The sequence below is a fragment of the Scyliorhinus canicula genome, chromosome 15 (genome assembly GCF_902713615.1).
Source record: "Scyliorhinus canicula chromosome 15, sScyCan1.1, whole genome shotgun sequence".
Lineage (NCBI taxonomy): Eukaryota > Metazoa > Chordata > Chondrichthyes > Carcharhiniformes > Scyliorhinidae > Scyliorhinus > Scyliorhinus canicula.
The window spans coordinates 13,747,476-13,759,653 of record NC_052160.1 but is presented as its reverse complement, the minus strand read 5'-3'; the positions used below and the strand labels follow the sequence as shown (position 1 = coordinate 13,759,653).

The 12,178-nt window shown below is 44.2% G+C and overlaps 1 protein-coding gene across 5 annotated transcripts in view; it reads left to right on the top strand.

Annotated features, from left to right (window-relative positions):
- zc3h7a (zinc finger CCCH-type containing 7A) overlaps positions 1 to 12,178 on the top strand; it is a 115,691-nt gene that overhangs the window by 61,297 nt on the left and 42,216 nt on the right. For all 5 annotated transcript variants that reach the window (XM_038819672.1, XM_038819668.1, XM_038819669.1 and 2 more), the window contains exons 5-9: positions 1,177 to 1,335; positions 4,321 to 4,401; positions 4,497 to 4,556; positions 6,778 to 6,817; positions 8,467 to 8,753. In XM_038819672.1, the coding sequence (XP_038675600.1) occupies positions 1,177 to 1,335; positions 4,321 to 4,401; positions 4,497 to 4,556; positions 6,778 to 6,817; positions 8,467 to 8,753 (627 nt within the window). The remainder of the gene's footprint in view (positions 1 to 1,176; positions 1,336 to 4,320; positions 4,402 to 4,496; positions 4,557 to 6,777; positions 6,818 to 8,466; positions 8,754 to 12,178) is intronic.

The following is a 12,178-nucleotide window of genomic DNA, read 5'->3' as shown; positions in this document are numbered from 1 at the left end:
CCCGGACGGATCTCGCTGCCGTCCCGCGCTTGCCTCCGCTTCTGGTGCTCCTCCCATCCTCCATCTTTATTTTCCTCGTTTCCCGCTCCCAGGGTCGAGAGAGAGAGGCTTCTGGTCCGGAGTCCCTTTGTTCCTGCTTCGTGGTGGTCACTGTGGGGAGGGGGGGGGGAGGTTTCGTGGTGGTCACTGCGTCGAGGGGGGGGGGGGGGGACTGCCACCGCCGCTGGAATGCTCCGCCGCCGAGGTTCCCCTGCCACCAATTTCGCGGGGGTTTGACTCTTCCCCCCCCCCCCCCCCCCCCTCCCGCTGCGGAGACCCCCTGAAAGAAGGCCCCGACCTCGTTGACCCGCAGGAGCCCCCTTCTGTGCGACCGCTCCGCTCGCCGACCGGAGGTCCCCGAATCTGGTAAGATTAAACAACACAGCAACATGGGTCTAATATACATTGAGCAACGTGGTTACTAATTGTTTCAGATGAAGTATAATGACAAGAATTTAGACTTTTTAATCGCCCTTTGTGACTGGCAATCTATGTCATTTTGCGTCAAAATTATCTGGGGATTAAGATGGATACCGTTTCCTGGGAATACTCTTTCATTTTGATTATTTTTTTAATTTTTGGAGTACCCAATTCTTTTTTTCTAATTAAGGGGCAATTTGGTGTGACCAGTCTACCTACCCTGTGCATCTTTTGGGTTGTGGGGGTGAGACCCACGCAGACACGGGGAGAACGTGCAAACACTTTGATAACCTAAATGAATCTGGTCTTGTTCTCACCTTGCATGCACACCTTCTGCGGAGATCACCTGAATAATGTTTTTTTTCTTTTTTTTTAAATAAACTTAAGAGTACCCAATTATTATTTTTTTTCCAATTAAGGGGCAATTTAGCGTGGCCAATCCACCTACCCTGCACATTTTTAGGTTGTGGGGGTGAAACCCACGCAGACACGGGGAGAATGTGCAAACTCCGCACGGACAGTGACCCAGAGCCGGGATTCGAACCTGGGTCCTCCGTGCCGTAGGCAGCAATGCTAACCACTGTGCCACGTGCCGCCCTGAATAATGTTTTTGCCACCACTTATTTACGCCATTAAGTTCTTGAATTCTGAAGCTAATTGTGACTGTCATTATCTTGAATAATGTTTCTAATCTTTGCTGCTCTCTTGTTACTTTAGGGTCACTATAACGAGGTATTAGATGATTGTGACAAAGCTTTGGAGTTGAATCATAACAACTACAGAGCACTCTATCGAAAGGGAAAATCTCTAAAAGAGTTAGGAAGGCATAAAGATGCCTATGAAGTTGTTGCAAAGTGTTCGCTAGCTGTGCCGCAGGTAAGCGCAACGGCAGTTACATCTACTCGACAACCATTATTCAGAAAAGATTGTATTTCCAACCTCTTATTGCTGACAGCAGGCTTGACCAACCTTTTTGCTCGGGGACTATATTTGCATGTTTTTCTCACTCACAAGCATATTTCGAAAGATAAGTTTTGGAACAGCACTAAACTGAATTAAAAAATATATAGTTTTGGTTTTAAGGAAAGAAACAATTGCTGAACAAATGTAAATCAATGTCAAAGTAATAAACTGCTGTTAAAAATATTTAAAATGACCAGAATTTTGGAGGGTCATTTTATGTGGGTGGGAGTCTGTGCGTGCGCATGTGTTAGTGTGTGCTGGTGAGAATGAGTGAGAAAACTAAGACTGGGTGTAAGGCAGTCTTAACACCCCATCCATTCACCCTGTCACTCACTCCTCTACACACTATCACTCCGTCTCACACACACACACACACCCACTCACTGCCATTCTGTCGCTCGCTCACTCAGTACCGTTTGCTCACTCCCACACACCCACTCAGTTATTGTTTCCTCCCTGGTCCCTCCAAAATGACAGAACTTCAACTTCCTTGGGTGCGATTCAACTTTGCCCCTCCTAGCTCCGCAGCTCTGGTCACCGGGCTCCAGCCCTGCCGCGCTTGGACCTCGGGCTCCAGCCCCAAAATAGTTGGGCTCCCTAGCCTCCAGCCCTGATGTACCCTCGCTCCTCTTGTAAACCAACCTTCAGCACACTGTTTGTTCCTCCACCAATCAGTGACTTGTTTCTCTACCTCATTTACTGATGATACACTCACTGGCCAGTCTGTCGGCAGCAAGTGTGAGAGAGAAACAGCCTCTTATTGGAGGCCATGTTATGGAGATGCCGGCATTGGACTGGGGTGAGCACAGTAAGAAGTCTTACAACACCAGGTTAAAGTCCAACATGTTTGTTTGGAATTGCTAGCTTTCGGAGCGCAGCTCCTTCATCAGATGAGTGGTGACCCGATGAAGGAGCAGTGCTCCGAAAGCTAGTGATTCCAAGAAAACCTGTTGTACTTTAACCTGGTGTTGTAAGACATCTTCATGGAGGAGCAGCTCCAAGCAGAATCTTGCATTGAAATGCAGCTGGTCAATGGGAATTTGGAAAACTGCCTCTGGGGACTAGTTTAGCACGGGGCTAAATAGCTGGCTTTTAAAGCACACCATGGCAGGCCAGCAGCACGGTTCAATTCCCATACCAGCCGTCCCAAACAGGCGCCGGAATGTTGCGACTAGGGGCTTTTCACAGCAACGTCATTTGAAGCCTACTTGTGACAATAAGCGATTTTCATTTCATTTCATTGATTTCATATGGAGGAGCTTTGTGGGCCACATCTTGGAGAAGCCTGCTGTACAGTGAGCACTTCTGAAATGTATTTTTGAATATAATTTGCAATTTCCCTAAGTCGGGCCTGCTGCTCATAATCTTTATAAAGAAAAGTGGCAACCACTGATAAATTGTAGTTTTATCAGAAAAGTGATCATCTCCTACTAAGTATCAATGATAGTTTTGGTAGTAGTGCTTTATATTAGCAACCTGAGTGCAATTATATTTCAAAATGATGTGAAACTGTGGCCCAGCGTTGCTGCACTGCATTTGCTGGAATGTCGATTTTATTTCTGCTATTCAACACACGGTGATTTTTCATCCCAGTCATGGCTGTTGTATCTGTGGGTGGAGATGGTTAGCAGTTTCAAATTCCATGGGGTGCACATCACCAAAAATCTGTCCTGATCCACTCGCGTCGACGCTATCACCAAGAAAGCACAACAGCGCCTATACTTCCTCAGGAAACTAAGGAAATTCGGCATGTCCACGTTAACTCTTACCAACTTTTACAGATGCACCATAGAAAGCATCCTATCGGGCTGCATCACAGCCTGGTATGGCAACTGCTCGGCCCAGGACCGCAAGGAACTTCAGAGAGTCGTGAATACCGCCCAGTCCATCACACAAATCTGCCTCCCATCCATGGACTCCATCTACACCTCCCGCTGCCGGGGGAAAGCGGGCAGCATAATCAAACATCCCTCCCACCCGGCTTACTCTCTTTTCCAACTTCTTCCACTGGGCAGGAGATGCAGAAGTCTGAGAACACGCACGAACAGACTCAAAAACAGCTTCTTCCCCGCTGTTACCAGACTCCTAAATGACCCTCTTATTGACTGACCTCATTAACACTACACCCTGTATGCTTCATCCGATGCCAATGCTTATGTAGTTACATTGTATATCTTATGTTGCCCTATTATGTATTTCTTCAATTTTGTTTAATTCCCTTTTCTTCCCATGTACTGAATGATCTGTTGAGCTGCTTGCAAAAAAATACTTTTCACTGTACCTCGGTACACGTGACAATAAACAAATCCAATCCAATCCAGGTGGGATGTGCCATCACACACACACACCTGGTGGTGAGCTGTCTTCTTGAGCCACTGCAGTCCCTGAGGTGTAGGTACACCCGCACTGCTATTCTCACTTTATTGAAAGCTCGATCACGTTGTTACTCATCCCTTTTTAAATCTGATTTCAGCGTTCTCTTGTTTCTAAATTGTTACCTCCCAACTCCCAACGTTCACTATCAAAAGAGATGTAGGGTCCAGAATGAATGAAGGACACAGTTTAGATAGTAATTGTGTGAAAAAATTTAATCTGGTGGCCAACAGGTGTGTTCGACTTCCTCCAATTGCAGGGAGGAAGAGGAAGTTTTCTGCGTGCTGTTTGAATCCAAGCCGGTTTTTGTTCTTTTCCCAAAACTGCAGAGCCCTAGAAAAGCTCTTGTGCCAAACAATAGCCGAAACAATTTTCTGTTATTAATAAGAACTTCATCTGCATTGGCTGATTGAAGATTGTGACTGCGCCTTGGCTTTCAGAGTGCCTTCATTTTATCTTTTGTCGGCTGTTAGTTGTCCAAAAGGGGACAAATTGAGAGTTATGCTAAAATTTTATACGTTTCAGGATGACGATGTAATAAAATTAACCCAGGAGCTGGCTCAGAAGTTAGGATTGAAAATTCGCAAAGCGTATGTTAGAGCTCAAGTGAGTACATCATTCTTTGCTATGAGTTAATACTTAAAGTTTAATTTGTCGCCTTTGTACTGTTGTTTAATTGAATGTTTGCCCCTCTCTTTTAGCCTCCCTTGAACCCAGTAGTTGCTGTCAGTTCCGTATCTTCTGCTGAATCTTCCAATAAAGTAAGGACCTTCTTGTTAGCATGTTTTAAGTATTCTATACTGTATTCAATATCCGTGAGCATTTCATCAAGTTTTGGCAGTCGCTCCTTCATTAGAATTCAAAATTTACATTCTCCAATGATTTTCCTTTGGAAATAATGGGGAATTTAAAATGCTCGTGCAGGAGTCTCGTGACAAGAATGGACTTTGTTGGTATCTCACTTTCTTTGTAACATTGAAAGTAAATTTTGTTTAACAGGCAGTAGAGGACTATTCCTTCCTAATAAATTAATAAATAAAACTTTTTCTTGCTGATTTGAAATACAATCTGTGATAAAAGTGTTAGTTCCTTACTATGACATCTGCTGCATTGGTAATTAAAGTAAACACACATTGCAGAGCGCCTCCCTTTAAATTCAACAAGTCAATACTAAATCAGGAATTTCTTGTTTTGCGTGTTCAATATAGATGATAGAATTTACAGTGCAGAAGGAGGCCATTCGGCCCATCGAGTCTGCACCGGCACCTGGAAAGAGCACCCTACCCAAGGTCAACACCTCCACCCCACCCCCATAACCCAGTAACCCCACCCAACACTAAGTGCAATTTTGGACACTAAGGGCAGTTTATCATGGCCAATCCACCTAACCTGCACATCTTTGGACTGTGGGAGGAAACCGGAGCACCCGGAGGAAACCCACGCACACACGGGGAGGATGTGCAGACTCTGCACAGACAGTGACCCAAGCCGGAATGGAACCTGGGACCCTGGAGCTGTGAAGCGATTGTGCTATCCAGAATGCTACCGCGCTGCCTGACATATGGAGGCTTCAACACAATGAAACACTTCAGGCATTTCACAGGAGCATTATTTTTTTATCTGTGCATTTAAATGAATGCCTGTTTCTAAAAGTGTCTGGCAATGAAATACATTTGGTGCAAAAATGCTCATGGCCTCAAGATTGCATAAAATATTTCTGTATTTCCTGATTTATGTTAAGCATTTTATTGCAGCTTTCCTGTAAGATCAGAAGGGGTACTGGTATAGAAGCAATTGATAAATGTCCAACACCAGTTTGTCTCCCTGTTCTGCTGGACATGGAAAGATAGCAAATGAGACGGGAAATTAATTCTATTCATAGAATTTACAGTGCAGAAGGAGGCTATGCGACCCATCAAGTCTGCATCGACCTTTGGAAAGAGCACCAAGGCCACACCTCCACCCTATCCCTGTATCCCAATAACCCCACCTAACCTTTTTGGACCTAAGGGCAATTTATCATGGCCAATCCACCTAACCTGCACATCTTTGGACTGTGGGAGGAAACCGGAGCACCCGGAGGAAACCCACGCAGACATGGGAAGAATATGCAGACTCCTCACAGACAGTGACCCAAGCCGGGAATCGAACCTGGGACCCAACTGTGCTAACCACTGTGCTACTATGCCACCCATAAACCTGCTGATTAATCAAGTGGGTATACTTATTTAAACAGTTGCTTGAGGGAATTCAGAAAAATAATTTAAATGCTCAATTTTTGTGATGTTCAAATGGATTTAGAAATCCATGTCCTTCTTAAAATGATTCAGGGGAAATGGGTACCTTTAAGACTGTGTGAACTACATTACTGTGTCACACCTACTCCCTGGTTGTGTGATTAACCTGTCCCAGCTCTTGCCTCATGTTTAAAGGATATTTTGTAACACAGCAAGCTCCAAAATAGGAGCTGGACAAAATAGGAATGAAGAAAATGTTAGTTGCAAAATCATTGGCCCAAATCTTCCAGCGACCCGATGTACCTGGATGATGCAACGCACAATAAAATCTCTTGGCAATCCCAACCTGGGACTCAGTGGGAATTGGCTGAGAAGTTGAATTTGCTGCTCCCGGGATTCTCCAACTCTGTTCGGGACTGTTCTATCCTGGTCACCAGGAAATATTAGGTTGATTAAAGTCAGGTCTAACTCCTGAATAACTATGCAGCTGTCTCCACTTGGACCCTCTTCTCCTTGCACTTCAAATCTTTCCTGACCCCCCCCCCCCCCCCCCCCTTGTCTCTCATCCTGATGACTCTTTGACCTCTTCCCTCTGATCCCCAATCCTCTAACACCCCCGTCCCAGTTGAACCCTCCAGTCTGTCTTCATATCATCTGCCAATGTTGAAACGTGCCCTGGTCATTTAATATGCACCACTGCTCTTGGTTTCTGTATTATTATGCAAAAATTGTTTTTTCTCCGCAGCCCACCAATGATTTGGATTCTGTTGAAGATATTGAAATAGGTAAAGTAAACTTTTATCATTTTTTTATTCTTGCAGCCAAACCTGCAGAGGTCTGCTATTTTTATTTGATTGCTTTCCCGGTGATGAGAGACTTATGTCCCAAGGTGGTTAGATAAAACTGTCCTCTAAAAGTGCATTACGTGTATAGGTTGTTAGACAATGGTGGCTGAAGTTTCATAATACAGTAGTCCCCCGTTATAATGCGGGTGTTGGGGTCCAAGACAGCCACCCGCGTTGCATCCGAGCCGCGGATATCAACGATGGGGGTTTAAAATTTATTTAAAAATCAATGCATGCGCTTCCCATTGTGAGTCTACGGGGGGTGGGGGGAGAGGTCAGACCCCCAAACACTCACAATGGAAAGCGCATGCATAGATTTTTAAATAAATTTTAAACCCCCATCGTGGATCTAATTAAAACAAGCTCTCTGATTGCCACAGAATGAGGCTGGGAGTTATTCCAGAGGGAAACCCACAGAAACTTACCAGGAACTCTGGTGGGTTTCACCAAACTGGAGGAAAGGATTGCCGTTCAAAAATATGTTCTGACCGCCACTGGTTTAAAGAACCTGTCTGCTGTGCAGGGTTGAGGCAGCTGTAGCTCTGCACTATCCACTTCCGGACGCTGTGTGAGCTGCTCCTCTCTCACTGAATCTCCCTCCAATCAGCCGGCAGTGTCAACTTCAGCGGCCGCCTCACTTTGATCCGGAGAGGGAAGCTGACAGTCGGGGTCCATAAGCCCCCCCCCGCCGTATATCGCGAACGCGTATTGCGGAGCGCGGTATAACGGGGGACTACTGTATGTCCTTTTGATAATGTTTCCCTTTTGGTGTTGGGTAGGCTGGGGTTGTTTTTCTTAATTGAGGTGTACAAAATTATAAGGGGCCTAGGCAGGGTAGGCGGATAAAACTTGTTTCCCTGGGCTAAGAGGTCAGTTATCAGGGGGCGTAGATTTACGGTGAATGGAAAAGGATTAGAGGGGCTATGAGGAAAGGCTTTATCACCCAGAGGGTGGTGGGCGTTTGGAATTTCCTGCCTGAAATTGGTGGTCGAGGCTGAAATGCTCGACTCGTTTAAAAGGTCCCTGGATCTGCCCCTGAAACGCTGTAAACTGCAAGGACAGATGCTGGAAAGTAGGATTAAAATGAGCGGCTAGTTCCTTTTCTTTAACCCGCGCAGACACAATGGGCTGAATGGCCTCTTTCTGTGCCATAACCTTTCTATATGAGCCGCACGGTAGCATAGTGGTTAGCACTGTTGTTTCTCAGCGGCAGGGACCCAGGTTCGATTCCCGGCTTGTATCACTGTCTGTGCAGAGTCTGCATGTTCTCCCCGTGTCTGCATGGGTTTCCTCCGGTCGTTCCGGTTTCCTCCCACAAGCCCTGAAAGACGTGCTGTTAGGTGAATTAGACATTCTGAATTCTCCCTCCGTGTACCCGAACAGGCACCGGAATGTGGCGACTAGGGGATTGTCACCGTAACTTAATTGCAGTGTTAATCTAAGCCTACTTGTGACAATAATAAAGATTATTCTGAATATTATTATATCAAAATTTGTAAACATCGTTTCTAAGATTAAATCTTGCTTAATTTTTTTTGCCCAAGAGGTAAGAGTAGTCAGTTTGACATTATCACCATCTTTTGTTGTAGATTTCCCAGGATTCAGTTTGGAACCTTCTGTTTCTTCATCCATCCCATCGGTTGAAGTCCCTCAAGCAGCATGCGATTCAGCCCCAACTCCAGTTGTTTCTAATTCTACATCACCCACTGTACAACGATCAGAGAAAACCAGTCTTCCCACTGCCACACTGGTGAACGGAGGAGAAGTGCCCTTTTCAGTTCCCGAGTCATGTTTAGACTTATCTGATGGTGACAAAATAGGAGATGATCTGGACGAGCTACTAGATTCTATGTCCACAGTGGAAGAAACTCCGATGGTAAAGCAAAACTCTGAACTCCTCGTGCGTCTCGTTTGCGAATAACATTTGAGAATACTGGGTGGTTGGCAAACGATCGTTACTATAAATGCCCTAACGATCAGCACGGTAGCACAGTGGTTAGCATAGTTACTTCACAGCTCCAGGGTCCCAGGTTTACTGTCTGTGCGGAGTCTGCACATTCTCCCTGTGACTGCATGGTTTTCCTCTGGGTGCTCCGGTTTCCTCCCACAGTCTAAAGATGTGCGGGTGAGGTGGATTGGGCTTGCTAAATTGCCCCTTAGTGTCCAAAGTGGTTAGGTGGGTGGGCTTGGGTGGGTGCTCTTTCCAAGGGCCGGTGCGGACTCGATGGGTTGAATGGCCTCCTTCAGCACTGTAAATTCTACGATTGTGACAATAAACACAATTTTAATCTAAGTCATAAGTTGTAACTCCTGAAGGTGTGCAGAGCCGTGCAAGTCTGATCTGTTTGGTCCTCTGTACAATTAAATGGTTTTCTTTTGTGCTGAACATAGAACATACAGTGCAGAAGGAGGACATTCGGCCCATCGAGTCTGCATCGACCCACATTCAGCCCTCACTTCCACCCTATCCCCGTAACCCAATAACCCCATCTAACCTTTTTGGACATTAAGGGCAATTTAGCATGGCCAATCCTCTTAACCTGCACGTCTTTGGACTGTGGGAGGAAACCGGAGCACCCAGAGGAAACCCACGCAGACATGGGGGAGAACGTGCAGACTCCGCACAGATAGTGACCCAAGCTGGGAATCGAATCTGGGTCCCTGGAGCTGTGAAGCCGCAGTGCTATCCACTTGTGCTACCGTGCTGTCCCTGACGCCTCCAACCTTTGTTTATTACAGTTAATCATTTTCGAACCAGAAATTATGTGCTTGAAAGAGCAGAGCACTGCAAGATTTTAAATTGTTGATTTGTGTGCACAGGGCGCTACAATTGATCTCTGCACCCCTTGGGCTGAAGTGAGCTGACTTGGCCCTGCTGTTCATCTTTCTGGTTGCTATCCAGTAATTGGAAATATGCTCGGCTGTTAATTATTTGGGGACAGATTTGGACTTGGTGTGACATGGCCAAAAAAAATAAATCAATCGACATGTGCCTTTGAGCTACACACACATGCGATGAATGATTTTTTTTTTTTGTTTGGCTAGAGGTTCCAGTTCTAGACTGCTGTCATTTCATCCCACATTCTTCATCTTCTGAAGAGGGGGAGGAGAAAGAAAAACATTTCCACAGTTTTGCAGAATCTATCCTTGCTTCAGCTGCCAGTTTTTATTTGTTTTAAATATATTTTGGTTGCTTTCCTGTCGGTCTACTCATTTTGTGGCTGTGGCTTTCTCTGTGGGTGCAACCCAGATAACGCATTCAACATTTCATTTGTTTTGTCGGTGTCAAGTTGCAGCAAAATATCCTAGTTTAAGCCGAAACCTGGAATGGGCATAAATTAACGTTGACAATCGGCTTGGGTAAAGCATGGAACCCACACCACATATTTCTCCAGGTGTCAAAATGTAATTTTCAATTCATTTAACCATCCATGCGCAATTAGGTACAGCATATATCAGAACCCGAGATCAGCAGATGTTCAAGGATGTGTAGGTTAAGTGAATCGGCCATGTTAAATTGCCCCTTACTCTCCCAACGGTTAGGTGGGGTTACGGAGATGGGGCGGAGAAGTGGGTCTGTGTAGGGTACTCTTTCAGGGGACCAGTGCAGATTTGATGGGCCAAAGGGTCTCCTTTTGCGCTGTAGGTATTCTATGATGCTAACTTTTTCAATGTGACATAAAAATGCATCTTTTAAAAAAAACATGGTCCAGGTTTTTTAAAAAAACAATTCAAAAATTTGCAATAAGACACCTGACTCATTACTTTCTTTCTGCTTTGTGTGATGAAAGTCTGGTTACAAAGTGAAGGGATCCTCTGAAGAAGCGCAATTGGAAGACGTTTGTATCCGAGGGTTGGGATTGGACTAGTTTTGTAGATCTTGATGCATGTCTGTTTTTTTTTAAAAAAAGGTGTGGAGACTTGAACTTGTTTCGATTGTCCGTGTAACTCACCTGTGCGCATAATTCTACCATCGTTAATCTGGGTTTCACTTGTGCCTCGTTTGTCATATTTCGTTGCATAATGCTCCTGTGAAGTGCCTTGGGACTTTAAAATTATGTTAAAGGTGCTATCTGAATATAATTTGTTGCTGCTGTTTGCACCCAAATTGCCCCTGTCTCTGGCCTTAATGAAGAGGAAACTCCAGGCATCAGTGTCCAAAACCAGATTGATACGCAGCTAAAGTTACTTAATTGCCATAGTAAAGTCTCATGAAGAGCAATTACACGCTTGGTAGAAGATTAATTAACATTTTTGTAGTTGAAGATGCACTTTTACTGATGTCCTATTGGAGCCTCTGCATTTGTTACGGCACTTTCAGGCCTGATGAATATCAGAGCGATTGAATTATATAACAGTACACTGGCACTGTAATAATTATATAACAGTACACTGGCACTGTAATAATTATATTACAGTACACTGGCACTCTGAATTGGAGAAATTTCATCTTGCTGCTTGCATTTTCCAGTCTCCCATGCTTTACGTAACACACTTTTTGTTGAGAAATGGGGAAAATTAGTAGCTGCCCTGATGGAAATGTTCCATAATTGGCCCCTTGTAAACAACTTATCCTCCTGCCCCAGTGTTGTCTTAATTGATGGTGGTTGAGGTGACTTGGTTATTTTGATTATTCTTCACTGTTCTTTGTAGCCATCTCTCTAAAGGCAAGTTTACTAAACTTCTCCTCTGCAATATGCCACCAGCTCCAGGGGACATTATTGTGAGAAAAACAACATCCAATATAAGGAGCATGGTGATTTTCAAATAAATGTGGATATTCTAAATCAAGGGTGGGCAAACTTTTCAGTGCAAGGGCGACATTCAGAAATTCACAATTTTAAAGGGCCGCATAGTATATTAAGTAAAATAATTAATATTTAAAATAGCCAAAATAAAAGGTTTTAAAGAAAAAAAAAGCAATTAATTTTTATTAATTAATATTTTAAAGTAGAAACTTCACATGAAACACATGTTGTGCCGAGCAATGATCACCCTACTCAAGTCAATGTATCCACCCTATACTAGTAACCCAACAGCCCCCCCCCCCCCCCCCCCCCCCTCCATTAACCTTAAAATAAAAAAATGTTTTTTTTTAATGACTTGATCTTGGTGGGCCGTAGTTTGCCCACCCCTGTTCTAAATGTATCTAGAATAATTGATTATTTAAAAAGTTATTTTGGGGTAAAATTAAAATTTGAATGAAATTGGAGAATATTTTCTTAAAATTTGTGTGAAATTAGAAACATTTTCCTTGCATAACGAACAATGCTGGGTCAGTGGTTTATAATTCCATTATTT